The following is a 27,261-nucleotide window of genomic DNA, read 5'->3' as shown; positions in this document are numbered from 1 at the left end:
GTCTGTCATCCATTAAATGTGAGGCAGCATAAATTGGGTTCCCATTCAGTCATTGAGCAGACACAGACTTGCTTTACTTCAGCGTGTCTCATGTTCCTTCAGACCACAGTTCCCACGCTTCCATGGTCTAAATGTCAAACATCATAGGCCATAACAAGCATAGGGAAAAGTGAGGGGTTGTTCCCATCCCGCTGGTTCTCTACAATCCTCTCCCCACTTTATAAACTGATAGTGGACATACCACATCATCTATTTTTTAAACTGTAATTATAATTATTGTACTCATAACTTGTCCTTTCTCCAAGAAGCCCAGAATATTATATTTCAAATGTGGAATTTTCCAGTCTTGCCCTTCAAAAAAAGTCTGTAAGGTGGGCAAGACTGATATAAATCAGCTGGCCCAAGGTCAGTAAGCAAGATACATAGCTGAAAAGATCTTCCCAATCTACCACACTCTTAAGCTCTGAGTTCCACACTCTACTAACCAAATTACTCTATGCTTACCTATTAGCTGGATTCTGGCCCTCTGTCCATTGTGTGGTTGAATTTAAGATCTTAGTAGAGAATTAAGTCTTGTTTTAAATTAATGGGAATGTAGCTCATTGTATCTGATAGATTATTAGTGCTTTAACATTATGCTAATGTCCTTGGAGTTGAGCTGCTTCTTACAGAGGACCAATGTAACTTTCTAAACAGGGTACCAGTCTAAGCTTCATGCAAATATTTGAAAGGACAGGTCTGAAGGGCACCTATTTCTCCACAGAGACAGCATCCTTCAAAGGCAGCAGCTCTGACACTTTGCATTAACCCAATGTGCCTAAAATGGAAAGGAGGTGATCATCTGTCCTGCTCCAGTGACTCATCTGAACTCACCTGACACAGCTTCATTTTCTACAGCTAAACAGATCTGTCTCTGGTCAGTACGTAGAGCAGTGTTCCCTTGAGGTCCTTCGGAGGAAAGTGTGATGAAAACAAGTTCCTCACACTTTGTGGCAAAGATAAAGAGGTGTTGTACTGCATGACCAGGCGGCAACCACCTCGGCCCCCAGGGATCACCAGTAAGTAATAATGACACATGACCACGTGTTATGGATTAAAAATTGGCCACAACTTTATTAAACTTTCAAATGTAGAAGACCTTGGCTTAGGCATTGGGCGTGTATCCCTCCCAGCCCCCTAGCTGGGGGGACTGAGGCTTCTAAGGGTAAATGGGATATGGGGGTGCTCTGCAAGACGTATGTGTACGCAGGCAGCCCACCTCATATCCCCGCATGCAAGGTAGTTCACTGGCAACCTTTCAGTGTATGGCCAGTGACACCTATATTACAACCCCTTTAAGAGGTGACCCTGGAATCGCCGCCACAGGCGGGGGGGGGGGGTGAATCACCACTTCATCCCCCCCCCCAATTTTAGGGAAGAAAAGACTAAAGGAAATTAAGATAAAGGACCAGAGACTAATCATGTATGCCACAGCTTCTGCAAGGACTTTGCTGGGCCAAAATTGGAAATCACAAGAAGTTCCTACCATTGCAGAGTGGCAGGTGAAGATGACAGACTACACAGAATTAGCCAAATTGACAGGAAGGATCCGGGACCAGGACGACCAGAGATTCCAGGACAATTGGAGTAAATTTATTGAGTATTTAAAAGACAGCTGTAAAAATTTAAAAACACTAGCAGGACTGAAGTAACTCCTACAATGTAAAATAGATAAGATGTGAGAATAAAATACGTGAAAAAATGTGATAAGGGATAGCAACTGAAGGGATGGAGGGAAGTCATAGGTCAGCAGAGCAAAAGGGTTTATATTTTGATGGATGTATGGATTGTTGAAAAAAAGATAATGTAAAGAAAATAATAAAAAATTATTTGGAAAAAGAAGAAGAAAAGACTTATACCGTCAAAGTTGTGACGAATTGCTACGGGAAGGACAAAGCCTGCCAGTGCAGGAAAATTTCTTCCCAGCTCTTCAACAGCAACCAGTCAAAAGACTGCAGCAGTGCCCGCTAAACAGGAAGAAAAAGGTTAACCTGTAAACAAGAAACATTAAACAAAGGGAGGGATGGGTGGGTGAAGCTCCTGAGCTGACTGCCTGGCTGCTGCTGGCTCCACCCCCTATTTATATGACTGGCCCCACCTCCCAGCATATAACCTGCATAACCTGTGTAACCTGAGGCTGGGCTTGAGCCTCCACAGAATAACACGGAGAGGCAGGCCAGCCCATACAAACTGGAAAGTTCCCCGGGGTCCGAAGCATCGCGCGCAATCCCGCAAAGTGCACCCACAGTGTAACGTGTGAGTGCTCACTATGGGAGAGGGAGCAAAAGTTCTCTCTTATCCACTTTCTCTCCGCACTGCACAATTTTATACAAAAGTACTCAGTTGCAGGGTCTGGTTCAGGAGTAGGGCTACCGGTAGCAGATCTGGCCCAGTCTCAAAGAGTGAATACAAGCCTTTAAAATAGTGCTGACTAGAGAGCCAGTGTGGTGTAGTGGTTAAGAGCAGTAGACTTGTAATCTGAGGAACTGGGTTCGCGTCTCCGCTCCTCCACATGGATTTGCTGGGTGACCTTGGGCTAGTCACACTTCTCTGAAGTCTCTCAGCCTCACTCACCTCACAGAGTGTTTGTTGTAGGGGAGGAAGGGAAAGGAGAATGTTCGCCACTTTGAGACTCCTTTGGGTAGTGATAAAGCGGGATATCAAATCCAAATCCAAACTCTTCTCGACTTACACCCTCCCTTTTTGCTCGTGCTGACTTGGTAGGTCACGTAACTGAGTCGAAAGGAGTTTGGAATACTTGAAAGTCTCCCTTTCATCCTTCCACCACCACACCTCTCTTCTAAGACTAACCCCAGCCTTGGGTCAGCTGCCTTTGGCTGAGCTGGTGTAGAGAATTTTGATCAGCGTATCTCCAGCTAAGCCAGGATGAAGGTCTTCACCAGCATGCCACCTATTCTAAACTCTGCCCATCCCAGTGGATATCAGGTTTGGATTTCTCCCGAAGAAGATCACTCTCATCAGTGTCTGAAAAAGGGGTCATAAGAGGGGCAGAAATGTAGTCAGGGGCAATAGCCTGAAAGCCAGGCTGTTCAAGATGGAGGATTCGTGGATGAAAATTTGTAACAGAACATTTAAAACCTGTATGCCTCTGTATTCATAGCCCAAATACACCATGGTGTTGTTTTTAAATCAATATAAACACAAAGAACACAAGCTATTGCAATCAGCATGCCAGCAGGGGTAGCTTCAGTGGGGCAACAGGGATCCATTGCAGTGATGGTATTCCATCAGTGTGATTAATTCATGAGGAAGGAACTTTCTAAAAGCTGATAAAGGAAGTCAATCTGGTAGGGGAAAAAAGTTAAAAGCTTGCGCCAATAACTGTGCATCTGAAGATAAGAGAGTTAAAGATGCAAAGAGTATGTTACAGGTCATTCAGTGTTCCCAAGGAAATTGATCCCTGGTCGATTGTAACTGGGCAGAAAATGTCAGCTGTTGTCAGGGCCCGGTTCCAAAATGGCTGCTTAATGTAGCTCCTAATGCCTGCTGCACTTTGCTTTATCTCCTGATTAGTTCAGGTACTTTGATAATGTGAAGAGGCCACAGTCCTCCATGTCCTTCAGCCTTATGGCAAAGTTAATTTGCTTTATTTCAAACTGTCATATATTTCCCAATGCGATTTTTCTTCACAGCTGGCTGAGCTCTAAAACTAATTGAGTAGCCACTTCAGCTGTGCAGGGACACGTTCTCTCCTCTCGTGCTGAGAAACTTGATGCATCCTGCAGAACATACAAGCGCCAACATCCTTCCAAAAGGATTCACACTACCAGAAATATTTATGAAATAGTTATCAGGCTGCAAAAAATAAAAATAAAATAAACCCTTTTGTCGTCCGCCATCTATTTCTTCCTGTTGGCTTCAATAAGCGGCTGCAATGGGTTTTTTTCATTTATATAACTAGTTCTGTGTCAATTCAATGGAATCAGACTCAGAATAGCATTTATTGTTGCGGCCCATAAACGCACCTTTGACCGTAGTGATTTCTCAGCATTTTTGAGCTTGAGCGAACATGGAAATCTCTTAATACAACATGTAAATATCTAACCATGCATTACAGATTTACAATGGCCATTCGTCACTTGGTTCTTTGTTTTGCTATGTTGTAAATTGTTTTGATTACTCAAAAAAAGTATGTTAAAAATACAATATGTAAACGAGAGTGTTTTTGTTAATTCAAAATGTATATTCAAGTCCACACACACACACACACACACACACATTCAATTAAGAAAACCCCTTTTGTTATATGTTGTGCTAAAAGATTTCCATGTTCACTCGAGTTAAAAAATGCTGGGAATTTTTAAAAAAAAATGCTGGGAAATTACTACTGCTAAGGGTGTGTCATTAACAGCCCTTAACAGACTCCATGGGCAACCAATACCATTCACAAAGAATAATTGAGTTGTCAGGGACCTAGAAAGTCATCTAGACTGTCGCCCTGCTTAGTACAAGATAGCCACGAGTGAAGCATTTCTTTTTACTCCTCCTGCACATCTCCCACACAGAGGTTTGGTTAGCTCTGTAATTCTGAGAAGAATATAAATCTTATACAGTAAGTAGGTCAATATTTCGTGTTTGCAAAAGAGCTGAGAAAGAGCGTCTTACATTGCACTGCTTTTTGAGTTTATGGAACAGGAAGGCTTCCAATTTTGGCCTTCAGAGGTTATTGAGAATACATGATACAATGCAATAATTATCAGTTCTTCCATCTAAAATTAAATTGACATAAGCCCCTTCAGAAGTCCAAAGAAGCGATACTGATGAAAGTTGTTTCAAGATTCAAAATTACATTTAACAATCAATAATTATAATCCTATTCTACAATATTAATGACTTTCCGCTCACCCACGCTCAATGTTTATAAATGTAATTACATATGATTGCATTTTAAAACTCCCTCATATCGAGTTCCATCCTCTTTAACTGGTTTCTTAATATAACCTACTATTTTTTTTCTTAGACTTCAGTATATAACTATTGCAAATAAATAAAGAACAAAATAAAAATTGAATATTTACAGGTGCTTTGCTTACATTATCTCAGCAATCCTTACAACAGGAGGACTGTATTTTACCCCTCACAAAGCTACAATTCCCAGCATGCTTAGCAAACTAAGGTTCCCAGGATTCTCATCTGGTTCAATGTAAACACTACTTTGCTTTGCCTTATGGAGACTACTTGAACCTAGTCAGTTTTGTTGCATCAGAAATACTCCACCCCCTTGTCTTTCATTAAACATAATTTATTTCAAAAGCAGATGAGGACTTTACTCAGCCTTGGTTTATGGTTTGCTTTCAGTGCAGTTGTTTGATCTGGCTTTAAATCCATTGTACATAGCCAGTGAATAATTTTGCCCTTTGGTTCTAGTTGGCTTTGGGGAAGTGTGATGTCCTCCCGCAAGCACCAGACATTCAAAACTACAGAGAGGCTTGTTCCATCCCCCTGCTGTTACATTTTTGACAAACTCCAGGCGATCTCTTTTAATAACCGCATGCCTTTGCCGTCCTGATTTGGTGCAAAGATGTTAAACTTTAAAATGCATTCCCAGCTGATGCTAGATGAAACGTAAGGATGCCGTTTCTCACTCAGGGGGTAAACCTGTCTCTGAACTCTTCCCTTTCAGTCGGCAGGTTGGAGTTTTACACAGCTGAGTGCTCCTCCGTGCACAAACATCCCCTCCACACAGAAAACCACTTATCCAGAAAATTTCAGCTTCTTCTCCTGAGATACCAGTTTTGTTTGTATTGGTAGTAAGCCCAGACTATGAGGAAGAGCTCCAGAGGCCAGCCTCAACCCAGGAGGCCTCCGAAACCAGCAAACAACCATGACAGGATAGTAGCAAGCAAACCTCTGCATTGGCGGCTGAAGCTTCAGCTGCCCACCATTTGAACCAAAATCATTTCCAGTTTCAAAGATAGGGAGTAGCAGCCAGCTCTGCCAATCAGATGGCACCAGGGGCGGTGTGTGTGTATTACAAGGCCAATGAAGGCACCAGAGCAGTGTCTGGAGCAAGCCAACATTCCCTGAGCCCTTCCCTTCATCACTCCCAATGTTCTTATTGGCTCTGTGATCCTAAAGGCAGTATCTGATTGGCCGATTGGTCGCAATCACTCTTGTGGCAGGGTCTGGAATTGTTTAAATGACAATGGCAGGCCCAAAGAGGTTGGCAGCCACAGCGCTCCAGTGTGGGACATGTACTGGCAGGAAGTCTTTTTGCAGCAGCCTACAAACAAGGGAAGAGGGACATGGGTGGCACTAAGGGTTAAACCACAGAGCCCAGGGCTTGCCGATCAGAAGGCAGTTCGAATCCCCGCAACGGGGTGAGCTCCCGTTGTTCGGTCCCAGCTCCTGCCCACCTAGCAGTTCGAAAGCACGTCAAAGTGCAAGTAGATAAATAGATACCACTCCTGCGGGAAGGTAAACGGCGTTTCCATGCACTGCTCTGGTTCGCCAGAAGCGGCTTAGTCATGCTGGCCACATGACCCGGAAACTGTATGCCGGCTCCCTCGGCCAATAAAGCGAGATGAGCACCACAACCCCAGAGTCGGCCACGACTGGACCTAATGGTCAGGGATCCCTTTACCTTTACCTTTTTTACGAACAAGGGAGACGAGGGCTGCCATCAACAATGGCCACCAATAGCAAAATAATAATAATAATAATAATGGTGATGTGGTGAGATGGAAAAGAGTAGGGTGGCCAAAAGGGGAAGTGATAGCACCAGCACTTGTTTGTGGAAGGAACGTGGGCTATTCCATCATTTAAACATTTACTGGCAGTCTGAAGCTGTACAGAGCAGGGTTTACCCTCTCAATCAGGGCTAGACCCAAGACAAAGGATAAGATGGTGCCCTCCCCATTCCATGTACAGACACTAACCGCCTGAAAATAAATAAGTAAATCGCAAACTCTGGAGAACTGAACCTAGAGGTCTGGAGAAATGAGGAGCTGAAACGGATGTACAGTGGTACCTCGGGTTACATACGCTTCAGGTTACATACGCTTCAGGTTACAGACACAGCTAACCCAGAAATAGTACCTCAGGTTAAGAACTTTGCTTCAGGATGAGAACAGAAATTGTACTCCGGCGGCATGGCAGCAGCGGGAGGCCCCATTAGGTAAAGTGGTGCTTCAGGTTAAGAACAGTTTCAGGTTAAGAATGGACCTCCGGAACGAATTAAGTACTTAACCCGAGGTACCACTGTATTCCTATTCCTAGGACTCATCAACACAAAAGAAGCAGGTGCAGCTACACTTCTCCAGTGTAGCATTTATTCCCCCCCCCCCTTCCATCTGAAAGCCTTTTAGGCTGCCCGGGAGCTCTGTCCTGTGGCTGTAACATAACTGTGACCTTTGCCCTTGGCTCCGATACGATCAAGGAGATTGGGTTGCTGCAGTAAACAGCTTATTCCTTTGGCTCTTAACAGGGCTTAGCAGAGTTCCTCCAACTTTTTTTTTTTTTTTTTAATTGATCAGAATAATAACAAACATTGGCACAGACCAGAATGCTAACAATGAGAATATGTTGGAAGTGAAAATTGTGTGGTGAATGAAGTAGGGCTCAGGTGCCTGAAATGTCACCACACCCCTCTAAACTACACATCTTCAAAGAGGCAGGAGATGATCTAGCACAGCCTACAGAGATCGCGTTCCTATTCTGGTTCTCTCCACTGCAAAAAGAGAGAGAAGAAGGTAGGATTGTGTGAGCTCCAGAAAGGAAACAAAAGAAGCACAGGAGAACGATAATTTGAAAACGACTTCATGTGTAACTTTGTGAGGGGCGAACCACAGTACTTTGAATTCTTGGAGGGAAAGAATGTGCTCCGATTGTGCTTTGAAGGCATTGTGTGTGTGCACACCTAGTGTGGAAATTCCCAGGACAGCTTCACTTGAGGCATCTGCAGGGCAGCAATAGCATTCAGCACTAGTACACCAGGTCACTGGCTTAAGGGTACGGAGTGCCCAAGGCAGGGGCTCTGCTTGCTTGCTTGCTTAAATCTCTTTGAAGTTCCTCAGAGTGCTGGACATAGTTATGCATTACAAGATCACCAGGCCTGTAGGTTGCTTGTCCTGGATTCCAAAGAGTTTCTGCTTAGAATCGTTGACTTGAGCTCTAACCTGCTGCCCATGCAAGAAATCTGCTGCAGGAAACCAGAGATGTGGCCACCATCCAGCTTAAATACCTCTAACGAAGGAGAGCCTGCCAATTTCCAAAGCAGGTTGATTCCTAGTTTGAAAAGGTCGTACCACCTGGAAATCAAAATCCTTTCCCCTATCATTCCTATCCTGATGAATAAGAGAGAACGAATTGGTTGGGTCGTCTATCTCAGAGGTTGGGGACATCAGGCCCAGGTCTCATGAGCTGGGGCTCAGGACTCTCCCAGGGTCCCACCTCTTATAGACCAAGCTCCATGCCCTCTAAGAGGACTTTTGCCTAGCTGAAATGTCTCCTTGAACAGAGAGGTGGGTGTGGGTGTGCAACAGGCATAGGCCAACTCGGCCCTCCAGATGTTTTGGGACTACAACTCCCATCATCCCCAGCTAACAGGACCAGTGGTCAGGGATGATGGGAGTTGTCGTCCCAAAACATCTGGAGGGCCGAGTTGGCCTATGCCTGGTGTAGAAGCTTATGACTTTTGTGAGGAACGTCTACTGTACAGAGGTAGGCAGTCATAGCCATTATTCCACCTGCTTTTGCCTCTAGCCCCGTCCATCACTAGGTTGCCCAAAACGTTGCCCATGAGAAAATGCATCCCTCAGGCAGAAGGTTCCCTACTCCATATCTGTTATTAATCATTTATTACCTACCTCTCACAGGGCAGGCCAATCTCAAAATCCAGCATTAAAACCAGTTAAAACCAGTTACAGTTATGGGAATAGGGTGGGTCCCTGTAAACACACATCTCAGGCGTCAAAGTCCTCAGTAAATAGATGGGTTTTCAGCCTCTCAAATATGTCTATCATTGCCTCTTAATCACGTCATCTCCAGAATTGATCTGTTTAACCCCTTAAGCCATAAATCATAGGACTCAATCTTCAGATCCCCTCACCATCTTTGTCGCCCGAAGGTGAGTGAGAACACCAGAAGATCCCTGATGTGACCCAAGGCTGAGGACCCATCTAATCCAGCACTCTGTTCTAACAGTGACCCGTCAGATGGGAAGGCTGCCAGCGGAACCTGAGCAAGACATCATTCTCCTCACCTGTGATGCCTTAAACTGGTATTCAGGGGCATGATGCTTCTGACCATGGAGGTTGGTCACTAGGGCACTGGCCAGGCAGGTACGTGGCTGTCACTGCCAATAGCTTAGCCAAGCAGAAGTCTTCAGTTGACAAAGTGTCCCACTCAGGTGTCCTCGGTGGCTAGGAGTGCCTTTTTTACCAACTTTGTGGTTTTTTTTTAATAATATATTTATTAAGATTTTTTAAAAATATTACAATAAAAATGGGGGGGGGGGGGGAATGACAAAAATACAAAATAAAAATAGTTAAAAACACACAGATTTTCCATTACTTATTTTCCTTTGACTTATTTCCCGGACCTCCTCATACCTCCCTTTTTTGTATTCCACTTCAATCTGTTGGTTCAGCAAATCCTTTAAAAGTAATAATATTAAATTTTTACCTATTTATAACCCTTTTTTCATATTCCCTTAAAGAATTACAGCTGGAAACCACTTAATTACTATCCAACATCATTCTAACATTCATTAATTTTACAATATTTCTGTAGATAATCTTTGAATTTCTTCCAATCTTCTTCCACCGACTCTTCTCCCTGGTCTCGGATTCTGCCAGTCATTTCTGCCAGTTCCATATAGTCCATCACCTTCATCTGCCATTCTTCCAGAGTGGGTAGATCTTGTGTCTTCCAATACTTTGCAATGAGTATTCTTGCTGCTGTCGTGGCATACATAAAAAAAGTTCTGTCCTTCTTTGGCACCAATTGGCCGACTATGCCTAGGAGAAAGGCCTCTGGTTTCTTCAAGAAGGTATGTTTAAATACCTTTTTCAGTTCATTATATATCATTTCCCAGAAGGCCTTAATCCTTGGGCACGTCCACCAAAGGTGAAAGAATGTACCTTCAGTTTCTTTACATTTCCAGCATTTATTGTCGGGCAAATGATAGATTTTTGCAAGCTTGACTGGGGTCATGTACCACCTGTATATCATTTTCATAATATTCTCTCTTAGGACATTACATGCCGTAAACTTCATACCTGTGGTCTTTTTTACCAACTTTGGTTGGTTTGACAGCTGTGGCCATTCCTAGAAGAGGACAACTTGGCCATAATTGTCCATACATTGGATTACCACAGTGCACCCTGTGTAGGGCTACCCTTGCTGTTGGTCTGGAGGCTACAGCTGGTGCAGAACATACAGTGAGCTTACTACCACCAGCATATAACACCCTGCTTGCAGGATTCACCTGGGCTGCCACTCTCCTACCAAGCCAAGTTGAATATTTTGGGACTAATATTGCAGGCCTTTTACAGCTTGGGACCAAGTTATTGCCCTGTCTCTCATGCACCCAGTAGATTGCTGCAATATGCAGGACAGTTTTCCCTAAAAGATTCAAAGCCGCTCAGGGCTTTTACTGTGTCTGCTGTTGTTCAGTGGAATAGCATTCCCATCATGATGTGACAGATGCCCATTATCTGAACTTTCCTGAAGCAACTGAAGACTTTTTTGTTGTCGTTCTGACAGGTTTTTCCTAGCTGGGTAAATGGGACTTTACCACGAGTTTCTACATGTTAGGTTTTTAGTCTTAAGTATATTTGCTGTACGGGACGTGGGTGGCGCTGTGGTCTAAACCACTGAGCCTAGGACTTGCCAGTCAGAAGGTCGGTGGTTCAAATCCCCGTGATGGGGTGAGCTCCCGTTGCTCAGTCCCTGCTCCTGCCAACCTAGCAATTCGAAAGTACGTCAAAGTGCAAGTAGATAAATAGGTACCACTCCTGCGGGAAGGTAAACGGCGTTTCCGTGCACTGCTCTGGTTCGCCAGAATCAGCTTAGTCATACTGGCCACATGACCCGGAAGCTGTACGCTGGCTCCCCCGGCCAATAAAGCGAGATGAGCGCCGCAACCCCAGAGTAGGTCACGACTGGACCTAATGGTCAGGGGTCCCTTTACCTTTATATTTGCTGTATTTGTGTTTTTAACTGTTTGTAATAATCTTATATGCAAATTGCTTTGGAATGATTGCATAGAATATCATTAATAAATCAATGAGTAATAATAACAACAATCATATTGAACTCGGTGGGGCTTATCTCCAGCTAAATGGGGTCAGGACTGTAGGCTTTGTCACAATTTTCTTTTGGGACATTGAGGCCAGGCTGTGAAACATCCCAGCATTTGAAACATTTTCTTCCACCCAGAGGGAATGAGTAAATAACTGTATTTTCTGTTGTTTAAATTCTTACGGTATATTTCTAGCACAGAGAAGAACAACAAGTGTCCTTTTATAGTGTTATAGTGTCTTTCTCTTGACTACAATGTGAAAGTTTAACTAGAACGAAACAGGTGTGCTTTGGCTCCATAAATTTCAGAACGAGAACAAGGAGTTGCATTTGGGGCGGGGGGGCTTTGCTTTAGCTCTGCTACAGACATCTCCAGAAGGCCACACTCTTGTCTCGAAGCTATACTTTCCATTATTGTTGCCGCTTGCAAAACTTTGGATGGAACAAGTTTTTCTAGCAAAAGAATACAGATTTTTATCTTTAATGGTGCTTGAGCAGCCTATCATTTGGCTTCAGGAAACAGCTTCCTGGTTCTAAACACTTGCGAGTCGAGTGGCTGCCAGACAGTCAGCTTCAAAGGCTGGCAGTAGAGACTGCTGTTGCTGAGTCTAGGGAAGGGATTTTGAAATGCTGAGAGCTGCAGAGGATGTCAGCATGGAACAGGAAGCCTTGGGTTCTCAAAGTGGTGAAATGGTCAGCTGGGACATCAATGACATCAAGCTCCCCAAGGTAGGTATATAGAATTCCAAGAGTATTGTAGAAATTGCAGCTACTCTAAAAACCATCATATTCTGTCATTATATTATAATATATTATTGATTTGCTTACTTGATCATTCATTTGCATAATTCCATCAGTGTATGCACAACAGATAATACCTCTTTGCTGCCATTGTGCTTTATAATTCCCTTGCAGTTGAAAACTCTTGAAACTCAAGTCAGAAGTTCAGCAGTGATAGCTCAGTTGGTTTTAGCATGGTGCTGATAATGCCAAGGTTGCAAGTTCAATCCCTGTGTGGGACAGCTGCAAATTCAGGCGGTTGGACTAGATGATAACAATATTACTTACTGTTTTTATTTCTTTACTATATTATTTATTTCTTTAAGTCATTTGTATACCGCTAAATTATTTGTAACTCCAGGTGGTGTATGTTTTTAAAAATCAACAGCCAACAGGGTGATGAAACAAAAAAAATCATAAAACCTGAGAATTTTTTTAAAAAGATTATATCCATCTCAAAAAAGAAATTCAATGTGACAAACAAAGCGAAACAACAGCAATTCAATGTTTAAAAGTAATGGGTGGTAATCAACTAAGTTTTACTCAGAGTAAACCCATTGAAATGGATAGCCCTAGCTTAGTTGTGTGCATTAGTTTTCATGGGTCTACTCTGAGTGAGTAAAATGTAGTTGCATGCCACCCAGTATGCCACCCACTTTTACTTACTACAACAGTAATAAAAAAAAAACCACCCATGTTACTATGACAATTGTCATCAATGATGATTTCTGGGAACAGTCAAAAGGCAAACTGTGCTTTAAACAAAAAGGCTAGAAAAGGAAAGATTCATCAAAAGTTTTTGAAGATTCAAATTTTTGCCTGTTACCTAAAATGAAAGAGCAACAGGTCCTAATGGATTTTGGTGGGGAGATTGTTCCGCTATAGGGTGGCTGCAACTGAGTTGAATTCATTTGGTCAAAATGGGTTTGGCGGTAGCTTGAATGAGATTCCCAGCAAAGGTTGGTCATTTGGCACATATATCGTGTTACCTTCTTTGACTGCATGCCACCAGGGACTTCTGGGCATTGTGCAAGCCTCATGGAGGCGCATGAAAATGCACTCATAACTGCTCAAAACTGAAATATTTTTAAAATACGTCTTCAATTTCTAAACATTGTCAAATAAAACATATATTATAGCATTATTAGACTGTAATTAGAGCTAAATGTTAACAGGGTAACTTAAGCTGAAGTTGCAACAGGAATTTGATAGGTGTTATTGACAAATACATTGTGAGGGTCTTAGTTCTGGGACCTCTGGACTTTGCAAAAGTTAAGAGCCTTTGCATCACACTCATTCCAATGCAAAAAGAAATTAAGTCCTGTGAAATAAAAAGTTAAGGAGAGTGAAGAAAGTGAAAAACCCATTGAGATGTTAAAACCTATAGGATTTGGTTGGATCATGCCTAGTATCGAAAACAATCCTAGCTCTATAAGTAGACTTTGTTCAAACAATATCTTTGCTGTGGGAGTAATGAGTGTTGCCTCCAAAGACATCTTGTGGTTTCTATGCAAAATTCTCATATTTATGGTAGATCCCAATCAGCTGTAGCACATGCAGGCTGGAGTGTTTCATTCATGTTTACAACCATCCATGTCACAGAAACCATAAATTTTCATGATGTCAACTTGTGGTTAGATAATAGTTGACAATATCTGAGATCCAACCACTAGCAAGCCACAGTGCCATGAATGGATATACAGGTATCTATGTTTTTCTAAGAGTTTCTGTGTCAAAAGTTGCCAGAACAGATATAGTGCTTGATCATTTTCCCTGAATTTATTTCTTTATTTGATTAGATTTCATACCCACTCTTTATCATACAGTCCCAGGTTGAGTGGCAACAATAAAAAATGAAATTATAAAATAGAAAAGCATAAAAAATTGAAAACACTTCCACATATAAAAACAATACAAATATTTTAAAAGAATTCCACGTTTAAAAATAGTTCTAGTACACCAGTGGAACTGGGGTAAAGTAAATTGAAAAAGTAATTTGTAATTTTTATGCAGGTGATCTTGAAAGGTTGAAAAGCCACCAGAACTTGCATGCTATTTCTTTCCCTCTTTTTTCTATCAAAAAAATCTTCCAAAAGTCAAACACTCAGATATGAATGGGGAATGAATGACCAGTCCCCTCTGTGATGTGATCAGTTCAGCCCATTCATAAGAATGCACATTTGTCCCAAGGAGATATCTCTGATGTTATATATGTAACCTTCAGCACAAATCATGAACAATATGCAAATATCCACAAGCAAACAACAAGCGTTGTTGCTCTCCATATCTGCCTGGGTTCTCCTGCTCTACAGTACTTTGAAGATAGAGTGTGACTGCTCTCCTTTAGAATATGATCAGCTGTAGCGCATTCCTATTGGAGGAAAACCATCAGTTTTGTCCCAAGAGACATCTTTGATGTTCTGGAATTAGGCTTTTGCTTCATTGGCACAAATTGTTGAGTGTTATGCAAATGTGCATATCCAAACAGCAAGAATTGATATCGAAGCACATTCTTTTCCTCAAAGAATTCTGGGCACTGTAGTTTACCCCTCACAGAGTTACAATTCCCAGCAACCCTCGACAAACTACAGTGCCCAGAATTCTTTGATGGAAAGAATTATGCTTTCAAGGCAGAGTGTATATGCAGCCTTTATCTGCCTCAGTTATCATCCTCCATGCTGTTCTAATTAAAATGATATGTACCTTCAGCCATTCATCAGCCCTGAATGTTTATAAAGTTTTATTGACATTAGGCAGAGACCCCCTATGTTATTTTAGACATCTTCTGAGGCTTTTTTCTAATTTCAGCAAGTCTACCCAGACATATAATTTAGTGACCTACCTTCGTTTGAAAAGTTTAACTTACTGTGTCTGTCTTTGCATAATTATTTTATGTGTAATTGTTTTCTTTATAGTTTTGTGGGTTTCAGTGTTTCATCTACAGTATTATTATGCACATCTCTTCAAGAGCGGTTTCATTGAGCAGTTTAGAAATATTTCCAAATTAATTACAGTGGTATCTTGGTTCTCAAACTTAATCCGTTCCAGAAGTCTGTTCCAAAACCAAAGCGTTCCAAAACCAAGGTGCGCTTTCCAATAGAAAGTAATGCAAAATGGATTAATCCATTCCAGACTTTTAAAAACAACCCCTAAAACAGCAATTTAGCATGAATCTTACTATCGAGACCACTGATCCATAAAATGAAAGCAGTAATCGAACTGTACTATAAAATAAATAAGACAGTATTGTAGATGATAAAAATTAAACATAAATATTTTTCATACCTGCACTGATGATAGTCATTGTTTGGATGGGGAGAGTGCTTTTATCCATTTCCGCAGTCACACAATCATTCAATCAGTAGCTGAACTAGGTTCCACACAGTCACAAAAACAAATTAACCAAAAAAGCCTCAAAAACAAAAACGCAAAATACCGGTAAATAGCAAAAACAAAAGTGCCAAACTCAATCCGTTCCGGAAGTCCATTTGACATCTGAAATGTTTGAAAACCAAGGCGCAGCTTCTGATTGGTGCAGGCAATAGCCAACAGCCACATTGGATGTTTGGCCTCTGAAAAACACTTGAAACTGTAACACTTACTTCCAGGTTTTTGGTTTTTTGGAACCAAGGCTTTTGAGAAACAAGGTACCACTGTAAATGAATAAGGGTCATGCACAGCCATGTGGAATCTACCATGAAATATAGAAGAATATTCAGCCAGGTTAATATATTTGCTAGGGCAGAGGGGAACAGATAATTGTTTCTGCAATAAATGTAAAGTAGACTTAATAAATGCAAACAAATAAGGGAGCTCTGTGTTGCAGACTTGATTCATTGTCTTTGAATTTAGGTCGTGTGGCGGGGACTTGTTTCCTAGCTTTGAAACATCACATTCTTTGGGTTCCTTACAGGACGTGAAACAAACAGATTGGTTTCAGGAATGGCCAGACTCCTATGTAAAATGCATCTATAGCTCTGATGACAAAAATGCTCAGAGGCACCTAAGTAGCTGGGCAATGAGGAACACCAACAATCACAACTCGCGCATCTTAAAAAAGTCCTGCCTCGGAGTCGTGGTCTGCAGCAATGATTGCTCAACTTCAGATGGGGGAAAGATGTATCTGAGGCCGGCTATATGTGACAAGGCCAGGCAAAAACAGCAGAGTAAGTATGCTTCTTTGAAAAGGGCTTACATTAGACTTCTTGCAGTTCAATTTGGGTTTCCGCTGCCACAAAAAAGCATCTACTGGGTAATCCTGGTTCAGAACCTGACTTGCATTAGACTAGCACATCTCCAGCCACACGTTGGAAGTATCACATCGTGAAGTACATATAATTATAGGGATGGATGGATATGGCCTTTTCCCCCCTCTCTCTTTCTCTTTTTTCCAGTTCACATTTCGCCTAATAAACACATTTTGCAAGTGATTTTCTTTCACAAATGGATGCATTTTTAAAAGTACACTTTCCCCTTATATAATATATGTGCATTTTTTTTAAAAAAAGTACACTGAGTTTACTTTAAAGTAAGTGAGCCTAGTTTACAAGCTGATCCTGAGTATTCTTACTTGAACATGAGCCCTGTGTAATTCAGTAAAACAGATCTGCAGGTGTGTACAGAATAGAATATGTACTTGGAAGGTAAAGATTAGGACAAAAATTAGGACAATCATGAAAGAAAGATTGTGACACTCATAGAAGATAAATTAATTTCTGGAAGTCTTAATTATTTGATGAAGTTTTGGGAAGAGAATATTCATGCAATCTTCTAAATGGAAACTTTCCCAAAAGAATGCAATTTATTTGGGGCAGAAAGTGAATTAGTTCCACTAAGGATAATATTGTATATATATCTAATTATAAGGATCATATATTGGTCCTTTACTGAGGAATACCAAAATTATTCAGGCTAAGTGAACATGTATATTTTTTTGATGGTGTAATAACAAACATAAGAGCTTATAGTCTAAGGTAATAAGACACTCAGAAAATCTCAATAAAATCAAATGGGACTTTATTTCAAGTAGAGGTAAGTAAGGTTGATCAAGATATTATACTGCAATTTGAAGCTGAGAATCCTACAGCACAATCTAATTTCTACACAGAAATATGTTCCATTGAGTTCAATGGGACTTACTTCCAGGTAAGGGAACATAGGTTCACAGCCTTAGACAAGTTTGGCTTTTGTGTTTCATTTGTGCCTACAGCACATTTCACTTTCCAAAGATATTTTACCAGGACACAAGTCCCATTGCATTTATTGCAACGCGGGTGGCGCTGTGGGTTAAACCACAGAGCCTAGGACTTGCCGATCAGAAGGTCGGCAGTTCGAATCCCCGTGATGGGGTGAGCGTCCATTGTTTGGTCCCTGCTCCTGCCAACCTAGCAGTTCGAAAGCACATCAAAGTGCAAGTAAATAAATAGGTACCGCTCTGGCAGGAAGGTAAACAGTGTTTCCGTGCGCTGCTCTGGTTCACCAGAAGCAGCTTAGTCATGCTGGCCACATGACCCGGAAGCTGGACGCCGGCTCCCTCGGCCAATAAAGCGAGATGAGCGCCGCAACCCCAGAGTCAGCCACCACTGGACCTAATGGTCAGGGGTCCCTTTACCTTTACCTTTACACCTTTGCTACAAGCAGAGACATCTGCTGTCAATAACCCAACATGAAAAGAGTATATTGTACCCTACACAATGAACTTCTAACATGACATAATCTTAAAACTAAGTTCATTCAAAATAAAATATTTAATGGTACACTTGTTTCAGGAAAATCGTGTCCCAACTGCTATGGGCCCTTGAAGCTTATTCCCTGCCGAGGTCATGGTGGATACCCTGTAACAAACTTCTGGAGACATGAAGGACCATTCATATTTTTTCAGGTTGGTAACAGTACCTGATTTATTCAAGGCAAGCCTGTTGTTATAGCTGAACTGTGCTTGGAAGATGAGCAAACCAGGAAATGTTTCACACTGAGCCAAAGAGAGTATTTAAATTGTTAGTGAGGTATGACACCTCAGGTAAGGGGATCCACAAAAGTTAACCAGTTGGCCATGCTTATACATAAAAACAAGCCTTTTTTTCCAGCTGGAACTCTCTGGAACTCAGTTCCGGCACCTCTTAGGTGGGCGCCATTGCCATTCTAAGAAAATAAGGGAGGTGTTCAGGATGAGTTTCAACACCTCTAGAAAAATAGCATTGCATAAAAACAACCATTTTAAACCATACCAACTGCAAAGGAACTAAGAAAGAGAAACATGAAAATAGTAGGCACATAGAACATTCTCAGCTGAATCCAGGAAAACATCTGCCTCAGTTTTTTGAACCAGATGGTCAAGTCCATAGCACATGTCACAATTCCATTACTTACACATTTACTCAGAAGTAAGTCCCACTAGGTTCAATGGTGTTTACTCTTAAATAAATAAAATAACAACAACCACTAGTAGTATTATTAGTATTATTATTATTTTGTATCCCACCCAGCCACTCTGGGCAGCTTCCAGCAGAATATAAGAAAGCATAACAAAATATCAAACATTAAAAGCTTTTCAATACAGTCGTACCTTGGAAGTCAAACGCAATCCATTCCAGAAGTCCGTTCGACTTCCAAAACTTTCGGAAACCAAAGCGTGGGTTCTGATTGGCTGCAGGAAGCTCCTGCAGCCAATCGGAAACCACAGAAGCCCAGTCGGACGTTTGGCTCCCCAAAATAGTTTGTAAACTGGAACGGTCACTTCTGGGTTTGTGGCATTGGGGAGCCAAAACGTTCAAGAATTAAGCTGTTTGGTTTTGTTTTTTAAATAATATTTATTATTTTTCGAAAAACACTAAAAAAAGAAAAGAAAAAAAGAAAAAGAAAAACAATACAATACAACACATCAAATTAACAGAACAAGACTAAGACAATAAAATAAATCAACCAATTTCATTATCCCATCTTTCATTCACTTATTTCCACAACCTCCTCACACCTCCCTTTTTGTATTCCACTTCTATTAATTATTTCAGCAATTCCTTTCCATCCTCCTCTGTTTTCTATCCTATAATTATCTTAACTCATTCTAACCTTATTTTTTTCCTTTAATACTCTATTAACCTATCTGTACTTAATTCCTTATAATATTTCTACTAAAGCCATATAACTTCATTTCAACATTTTTCTAACATTCATTAATTTTACAATATTTCTGTAGATAGTCTTTAAACTTTTTCCAGTCTTCTTCCACCAACTCCTCTCCCTGGTCTCGGATTCTGCCAGTCATTTCCGCCAGTTCCATATAGTCCATCAACTTCATCTGCCATTCTTCCCGGGTGGGCAAATCTTGTGTCTTCCAATACTTCGCGATGAGTATTCTTGCTGCTGTTGTTGCGTACATAAAAATGGTTCTATCCTTCTTTGGCACCATTTGGCCGACCATGCCTAGGAGAAAGGCCTCTGGTTTCTTCAAGAAGGTATATTTAAATACCTTTTTCATTTCATTATAAATCATCTCCCAGAATGTCTTAATCCTTGGGCACGTCCACCAAAGGTGAAAGAATGTGCCTTCAGTCTCATTACATTTCCAACATTTATTGTCAGGCAAATGGTAAATTTTTGCAAGCTTGACTGGTGTCATGTACCACCTATAAATCATAAGAATTAAGCTGTTTGAAAACCAAGGTATGACTGTACAGGGCTGCCTTCAGATATCTACGGAAGGTCATATAATTGTTTATGTCCTTGACAGCTGACGGGAGGGTGTTCCATAGCACGGGCATGACTACTGAGAAGGCCCTCTGCCTGGTTCCCTGCAACTTCACTTCTCACAATGAAGGAACTGTCAGAAAGCCCTTGGAGCTGGACCTCACTGTCCAAGCTGAACAATGGCGGTGGAGATGCTCCTTTAGGTACACAGGGCTGAGGTTGTTTAGGGCTTTAAAGGTCAACACCATGGCATGCAGAGCACTGCAGCCACAAATAAGCAAAAATGAGCTATTGATATGAGCCTTGGTATATGAATGTAGAAGACAACTAAACATCCACATGGGAATCATCATGGAAATCATGGTAGCATTTTCCTCCAAGATAGAATTTCAAAAAGTTATGTCAGAATTCAGTCACATAACCTTTCGGGGAAAATAGGAGTAAAAAATAGAAATAGAAATAGATAACTCAGATTATCATTCCTGTGCCTTTATAGGTGACTATGCTCTTAATTTTGACCAAGGATAAAGTTTTTTATTGCAGTCAATGACCAGTATCAGGATAAAATCACCAATTTTAACTAGTCTATGAAGCCAGATTTCCCCTGCGGAATAACCTATTCTATACATGGATCTTTTGAGATGGTTTTGCCATTTCAGCAAATTCGGCAACCCACTTCCATTTAAATTGAAACTTTAATCTAAAATGTAATGAGTTGCCTGAAGAAAGCCTATGCTATGCTATACATCCAACGAGACAGGCAAGCCATTTTGGATTCTACACCCCTTGTCTTGAGAGCATTGTGTTGAAAACTGCCTTGTGGTTTTATGCCCCTATGCCTTCTTCACTTGCTGTTATAAAGTCAAAGGGGGCTCACGATCATCCAAGGCCGGAAACAAAATCGGAAGCCGAAGCAAGACGATCGATACAAAAAGCACACGCCCCAAGTTCTCCAAGACATAAACGGAGCAGAGATGCTGAGGTAAACGCTTGTTTTTTTAACTACCAACGAAATGTCTGCCATTATGGCAGGTGGATTGAAGGAGGGTAACGAGGACTGCAGTGTGTCAAGTGAGGGACCTCTATCAATGAGGGCTAGGCAGGTTTCTCCCTCACTGTTGCAGTGTACTCCCAACTGCAGTGGTGTACTATTCTCTCATCTGAATGAATAGCAACCATTCAATCATATGGAAAATAGTAATTTGGGGATACCATGTGGTAGAGTGGGGGCTCTCTACCCCTGGTGACTCTTCATAGGCCTTTCCTGGGTTCTGTTTCTTGGTCACACAGGAAAGGTGTTGAAGATATGGATATATGTTGGGATACTGGGTTTTATTCTGTACAGTGGTACCTCTAGTTACAAACTTAATTCGTTCTGGAGGTCCATTCTTAACCCGAAACTGTTCTTAACTAGAGGTGTGCTTTCGCTAATGGGGCCTCTTGCTGCCACTGCGCCGCTGGCACACGATTTCCATTCTCATCCTGGGGCAAAGTTCTCAACTCGAGATAACTCTTTCAGGTTAGCAGAGTTTGTAACCTGAAGCGTTTGTAACCTGAGGCGTTTGTAACTCGAGGTACCACTGTATAATAAAAGCCAGCATCCTGCATATATCTGTCTTTTCAATCTGACTTCAGGTTTCATTATTACCGTATTTTTCCATGTATAAAACGACCTTGTTTCCTGAATTTTTTGGTGATAAATTGAGGGTCGTCTTATACACGGGTTAATATGTTAAGTAAAAATTAAAAAAATCCTTCCAGTAGCACCTTTAAGACCAACTAAGTTAGTTCTTGGTATGAGCTTTCGTGTGCAAGCACACTTCTTCAGATACACTGAAACAGAAGTTGCCAGATCCTTCTATATAGTGAGAAGGTGGGGAGGGGTATTACTCAGAAGGGTGGTGGGAATGGGAGATTGGCAGATAGCTGGGATGAGCCTGCTGACGACTCTTAACGACTGTAATGGGTCTTACAGGAAAAGGCAAGGGGTGAGAAGGTGAGAAATGGCTTAGTCATGTATAATGGGATAAGAATCCAATGTCTTTGTTCAAACCAGGTTGACTATGGCAGACCAACACGGCTACCTATCTGTATGTTAAGTAAGTGAGGGCTGGTGCTGCGGCGGTATCAGGGAAATGTCGGAGAGGAGGCTGCTTACCCGCTCTTCCCGGCTTAGGAAGAGTAGTTGGTGAGCGCCAGTATGCGGTGTATTACGGTACCAGTTCCGTCAGCCAGAGTGGGGGATCGTCAAAAAGCTGCTCAACAGCTCAGCGAACTTACAAAAGAAGCTCAACAACTGTTGAGGGCTCCCAAAAATAGGGATTGTCTGATACATGGGGTCATGTTATACACGGAAAAATACGGTACTTCACTTTTGGGGGTCTTATATGAATACAAACAGTGCGAGAACTGTGAACCATCGTGTGTACAGTGCTTGACAGAGCAGAGGATGACAGTTCCCTGCCCCAAGGGGCTTACACTCTAAATTCAGACACTGGAGAAACAACGGAGGAAGAGAAGGGATTGGGTAAACAGAGAAGAAATACAGTAGGGACGGGGAAAGCTGTGGCCCTCCAGATTTTGGTGGTCACCTCCACATCACTCTTGGACAACTTTTAACAGGAATGGAGAATCTTGGGAACTGTAGTTTGTTACATGTGCTGGGAATTGTATGTCTAGGAGGCAGCACCCTTAAACTGCAGCCACGACTGTTTCGGTGGTGTAAGAGTGCTTTAAAGATATGGCGCGACCCCACCACTTCCATCATCCCTGACCAGTGATGATGCTGATTGTGGGATCTAGACTCCAACAACATACGGAGGGCACCAGCTTGGGGAAGGCTGACCTACTGTAACTAAGCATCTAACTAAGCCTACTTGGCTTTTCAGGGACACATGCTTAGGCGTGGTGCATCATTTCCAACCTACCAAAGTCTTTCCTTAGACCTGTGACAGACGGTCAGGAGGAGAAGGAAGGAAAATGTTTCTGCATAGCAAATGCCTTGACAAACAGATATCTGTATCAATAAAGATATGTTGCCTGCAGGTTTTAAATTATTTTACCTAACTTCAGTCCCATTGATCTATATTTATGTTAATTTCAATGGGATTTTACTGCACTTTAATGCACCTGCAGCAAGTTGAGCGATCTCTCTGACATCTATCAGTAAATGCTGTCACAGTGAGAGAATACTGACTTCTGATGTGGAGCAACTTAGGAAAGGGAGTGGGGGAAATCACCCCTAAATTATGCACAAGGAAGGAGACTACCCTAGTATGTTCCATGACCTAAAAAAAAGAACAGGCTAAAATTAGATGGATTTTCAACATTTTCCTTGGAGTGTCACATTACTTTTTAACTTAGGGATGGGCTCTAAAGAATTTGCCACTAGCAAAATGTCTTCACAAAGTCCCCATACAGCAGAAGCGTGTTTTGCTATGTCTTATTTCTGCAAGCGGTAATTTACTACTAATTATCAAAATACACTGATATGGAATAATAATAATAATAATAATAATAATAATAATAATAATAATAAATGGCTGCAAGTGTCTTATCAGTGGCCCAATGTGGGTTTTTTGGGGGGGTGGAGGATTAAACTCGCCCCAGTTATAATCCAACAGCTGTGGTGTTCAAAGCAAATTCGTTGTTTTGTGCCCAAGAGAGGTGTTTAGCAAATGACTGGTGTTTGTTCAAACCATATAGGCAAACGCTATGCCTTTGCAGACTGCCTTGAAATGTGGAGAACGGAAGTTGCGAAAGATGAGGAAAATGAGAAAAATGAGAAAAATGAGAAAAATGAGAAAAATGAGAAAAATGAGAAAAATGAGAAAAATGAGAAAAATGAGAAATTGAGAAAGACTGAAATTGATAGGCTTGGCCATCCCTACTCCAGACACAGGTTTCTAGCCACAGTGACACGTTTGTCTCTTTTCATACATTTAGGTCAAACCACGTGCAGGCAAAATAACTTTGATTTATGCAGTTGTAAAATACATGTTCTGATGAGGGGGTGCGATCCTTTTTAGATTAGAGAGCTGTTTGGCTCCCTGGGTTTCTCTGGGTTACATTGCATAGCTGCAGGAGCAGAAGGAACGGACCAGGAATCTCTGGGTCACTTATGACAATACACTGGCAGCCAGCTTTTGCAAAAGCAGCTGTTCATGCAAGTGATTTACCCACATGAGTAATGTAACATTGGAGTGACTAATTTATAAAAAAGATCGCCCCCTTTCTTCTGCAAACTGGAAAATCACAACATGGCAATTTTCCAGTTCATGAAAGAAGAGCTGTTGGCACTATGAGCAGCACTGTAGAATTTGTGGTGACTCTGCATCATATTTACTGTATAATTCCCTCTATTAGCAATGTTTTTGGGGTGAGTGCTGATTTGTCCTCCCACACACACACACACACACACACACACACACACACACACATGAGGAGGGAGCATCAGCAGGCTTAGGAGAACTCCAAGGTTTGCAGAAACCCCAAAAACCTTCAGAAAAAAGATCTAGTAAGGTCTGAGCTTCCTCAGTCACTAGCCAGAGAATGCTATCTAGTGAGGGGAGGGAGGAGAGGGGATTCAATGGAGTATTCTGTAAGAGGGCTTGGCTGGCTGGCAGAAACCTGAACTGGAGCACTTCGCCCATTTGGTTGGTGCTCCTACCTGTCTCTATTATTTGTGCCTGCGGCAGTGAAGCTGAACTTGTGCGACGGTTCAGAATATCCAGTTGTTCAAGGAAGGAAATCATTTTCAGTCTAGTTTCTGTGAGGGAAGGGAGAGTTGTCAGTTTGGCTGGGATTAAAAACTCTCACACAGAGGATGAACAAGGACCACTGTAGGGAAGATAACGAAGGAAGAGCCCAGAGGAAAGGAAACCGAATGAAAGGTACTAAGGGGGAGGGGGATGAAGGAAAGATAAATGAGAATGAAGCTTAAGGAAAGGGATTGAAGGCAAGGAAGAACTAATAAAACAGAGAGGTGACGCTGGATAAACATAGCTGTGTTAAAAGTGAGAAGGGGCTGCATGGTTTGGTTGGAGAGACAACAGAGTACTAGAAGAACTCGTCAACTGTCCCAGCTACTAAGTGACAGTTGAGCAAAGTAGGCAGTGGCCTGAGGAAACAAATATTCAGTAGAGACATGAAATTAAATAAAAGAGGGGCCAAGTAGAAGTGGAGCAAAATTCCCATAGATGAAGACGGGGTGAGGAACTAGTGGCCCTCCAGATGTTGTTGAATTACATTATCCCTGACTGGGGATATTGACTGGGGTTGATGGCATTCTTGTCTAAACATCTGGAGAGCTACTGCTTACTTTGCTCAGGTTCCCCATCCTTGGCCTAAGAGATAGGAGGAGCTGTGCACTGTTTGCAAGATTGAGAACCATAAGGTTTGCAAGAGAGAAAAGCATAAGGACATAGGAACAGGACTGGCCCACCCCTGAGGCTCGGTGAGGCAGTTGTCTCGGGTGGCAGGTTGAGGCCAGCTGTGAGGGGTCACAGATCCAGGCCTCTGAGGAGCACACAGCGTGCTACCTCCTGCATTTGTCACCTGTCTCCTCTGCTCCCCAATTCCATTTGCTCCTCTCTGGACTCCTTTTTTCTTCCCCACCACCTTCAGTGCACCAGGGCTTCCCTGGGCTACCTCTGGTCCCCTCAGGTGGAGGTGGAAGAGTGCGGGTAGAGAAGGAAGTAGCAGGGGGAACGCCATTTTCTACTTTGCCTCAAGCAGTAGAATATCCTGGGATGGCCCTGCATAGGCATGTCAGGCTAAGAGAAGTCTGCTACTTTGTGACCTGGCAACCTTAAGGGGGCAAAAAGGGAAAACAAGGTGGATGAATTTCACATACAGAGTTGAACAACCCAGCTAAAGTCCTTTAGCTGCAGCCTTCTAGTTCAATAGTATCAATCTGAGAAATAAGAGGGCTTTTTGTTTGGCTGCATGATATTATGATGCATTTTTCTCTCTTAAGTCCCTGACAGGTGAGAAGGCAAACCAGGACACTTTGCCATTAATAGTCTCCAAACAGGAAGACCTTATGTCACAAAGTACCTTCATGGGACAAGAGCAGGTGTTGAACGATTGCTTGTCTCTTGCCAAAGGGTACAGTTCAAGAAAATCCTCTTATCTAATAGAGCACACTCCAGACGTAGACTGCAGCAAATACCTGGACAGGTGCAAACAGATCAGAAGCAGAGAATATAGCTACAGAGGCCCAGCTGAACCCTCAGTATTTGCATATTCTGAATACAGAGAGCAACAAACCTGGAATAAGACTGTGGGCCTGGGAAGAAACCCATTAGCAGAGAAATACTGCAGCGGCTCTCCGACAGCCCTGGCGGGTCTACACTGTGAAACCCTGGCTTCCATAAGTGCGGTTGATGCAGGCATTCAGCATGCTCCAACCAAGTGGGACCCGATGGCAAAAGTTGGCTACCAGTCCTTCAGATCTAATGTAGGTACATTCGGAGGAGAAGGCATGTATGAAGGAAAGCCACACTTGCATTATAACAGCAACCACGCTCCTTCCTCCTGCTGCCCGATCTCTCCAGAGGAGCCCTGCCTCATTGCAGACGCTGCCCATCACTATTACCAGAGCTCCTTGCCCCTGAAAGGAAACGAGTGGCACTTTGAAGAAGAAAGGAAATACACAAATCTGGACCACTGCAACAATGAGATGTTTTTTAACTTCTTCCCTTTGCGATGACACTGACACATTTCCATTGTTGCTCACCTCTTCTGTATCTCTTGGCAGTGCCACGGATTGTCTGCTATCCTGAACCTTGGGTGGTTACTTATGCGTTGTTGTTGTTTAGTCATTTAGTCGTGTCCGACTCTTCGTGACCCCATGGACCAGAGCACGCCAGGCACTCCTGTCTTCCACTGCCTCCCGCAGTTTGGTCAAACTCATGCTTATAGTTGAGGCAAATAAAGTTGCTGATGTTGTAGTGCTTTTCCCCTCACTTTATAGAAAAGAAGGCGGATTGGATTTGTCACATCAGAGAACAGGTTCCCTTTCCTATAAAGAGGAAACCTTTTCTCCAAAGGTTGTACAGCAGTGCATAGGCACATTCATGTTATAATATGCATAAAACACTCATGGAGAGTTGCTCTTCTGTATACATTGGCTCTTCAGGTCCTTTTCAGTGGTTCATGTACTGGAGGGAAGGACCAGTGAAGTCCCTCGCTTACATTCCTCTCTTGGGTGCAATGTTTTGCATGGTTTCAGCACATTGGGTCAGCTACTGAAAAATGCCGACTGCAGCTCGTAAACAGAGCCATGTAAACCAGTACAATTGTCCTTATTTTGACCTGAGCGGTGATCTTAAAAATGCTGACCTGGCAACACACTTCACTAAAATAGATATTCTTGCTTCTCAATAATATGCACAGAAAGCACAACTACGCTGCGCTAACAAACGCAATATGACCTTAAATCAGTTTGAATATATGGAGTGAATGCCTAGACGTGTCTACTGAGATGTT

General features: G+C 42.2%; 1 protein-coding gene across 1 annotated transcript; it reads left to right on the top strand.

Annotated features, from left to right (window-relative positions):
* Nucleotides 1-11,427: 11,427 nt before the first annotated feature.
* On the top strand, nucleotides 11,428-26,727 carry GCM1 (glial cells missing transcription factor 1). Its single transcript, XM_080998028.1, has 5 exons — nucleotides 11,428-12,033; nucleotides 15,998-16,250; nucleotides 17,853-17,965; nucleotides 20,633-20,752; nucleotides 25,748-26,727. Exons 1-5 carry the CDS (start codon nucleotides 11,932-11,934, stop codon nucleotides 26,480-26,482), a joined length of 1,323 nt encoding a protein of 440 aa, XP_080854154.1. The 5' UTR covers nucleotides 11,428-11,931; the 3' UTR covers nucleotides 26,483-26,727.
* The last annotated feature ends 534 nt before the right edge of the window (nucleotides 26,728-27,261 follow it).

The sequence above is a fragment of the Podarcis pityusensis genome (assembly GCF_964106645.2).
Source record: "Podarcis pityusensis genome assembly, chromosome: 3".
NCBI classification, from domain to species: Eukaryota; Metazoa; Chordata; class Lepidosauria; order Squamata; family Lacertidae; genus Podarcis; species Podarcis pityusensis.
The sequence above is the reverse complement of the archived record's forward strand: the minus strand, read 5'-3'. Positions and strand labels throughout refer to the sequence as shown.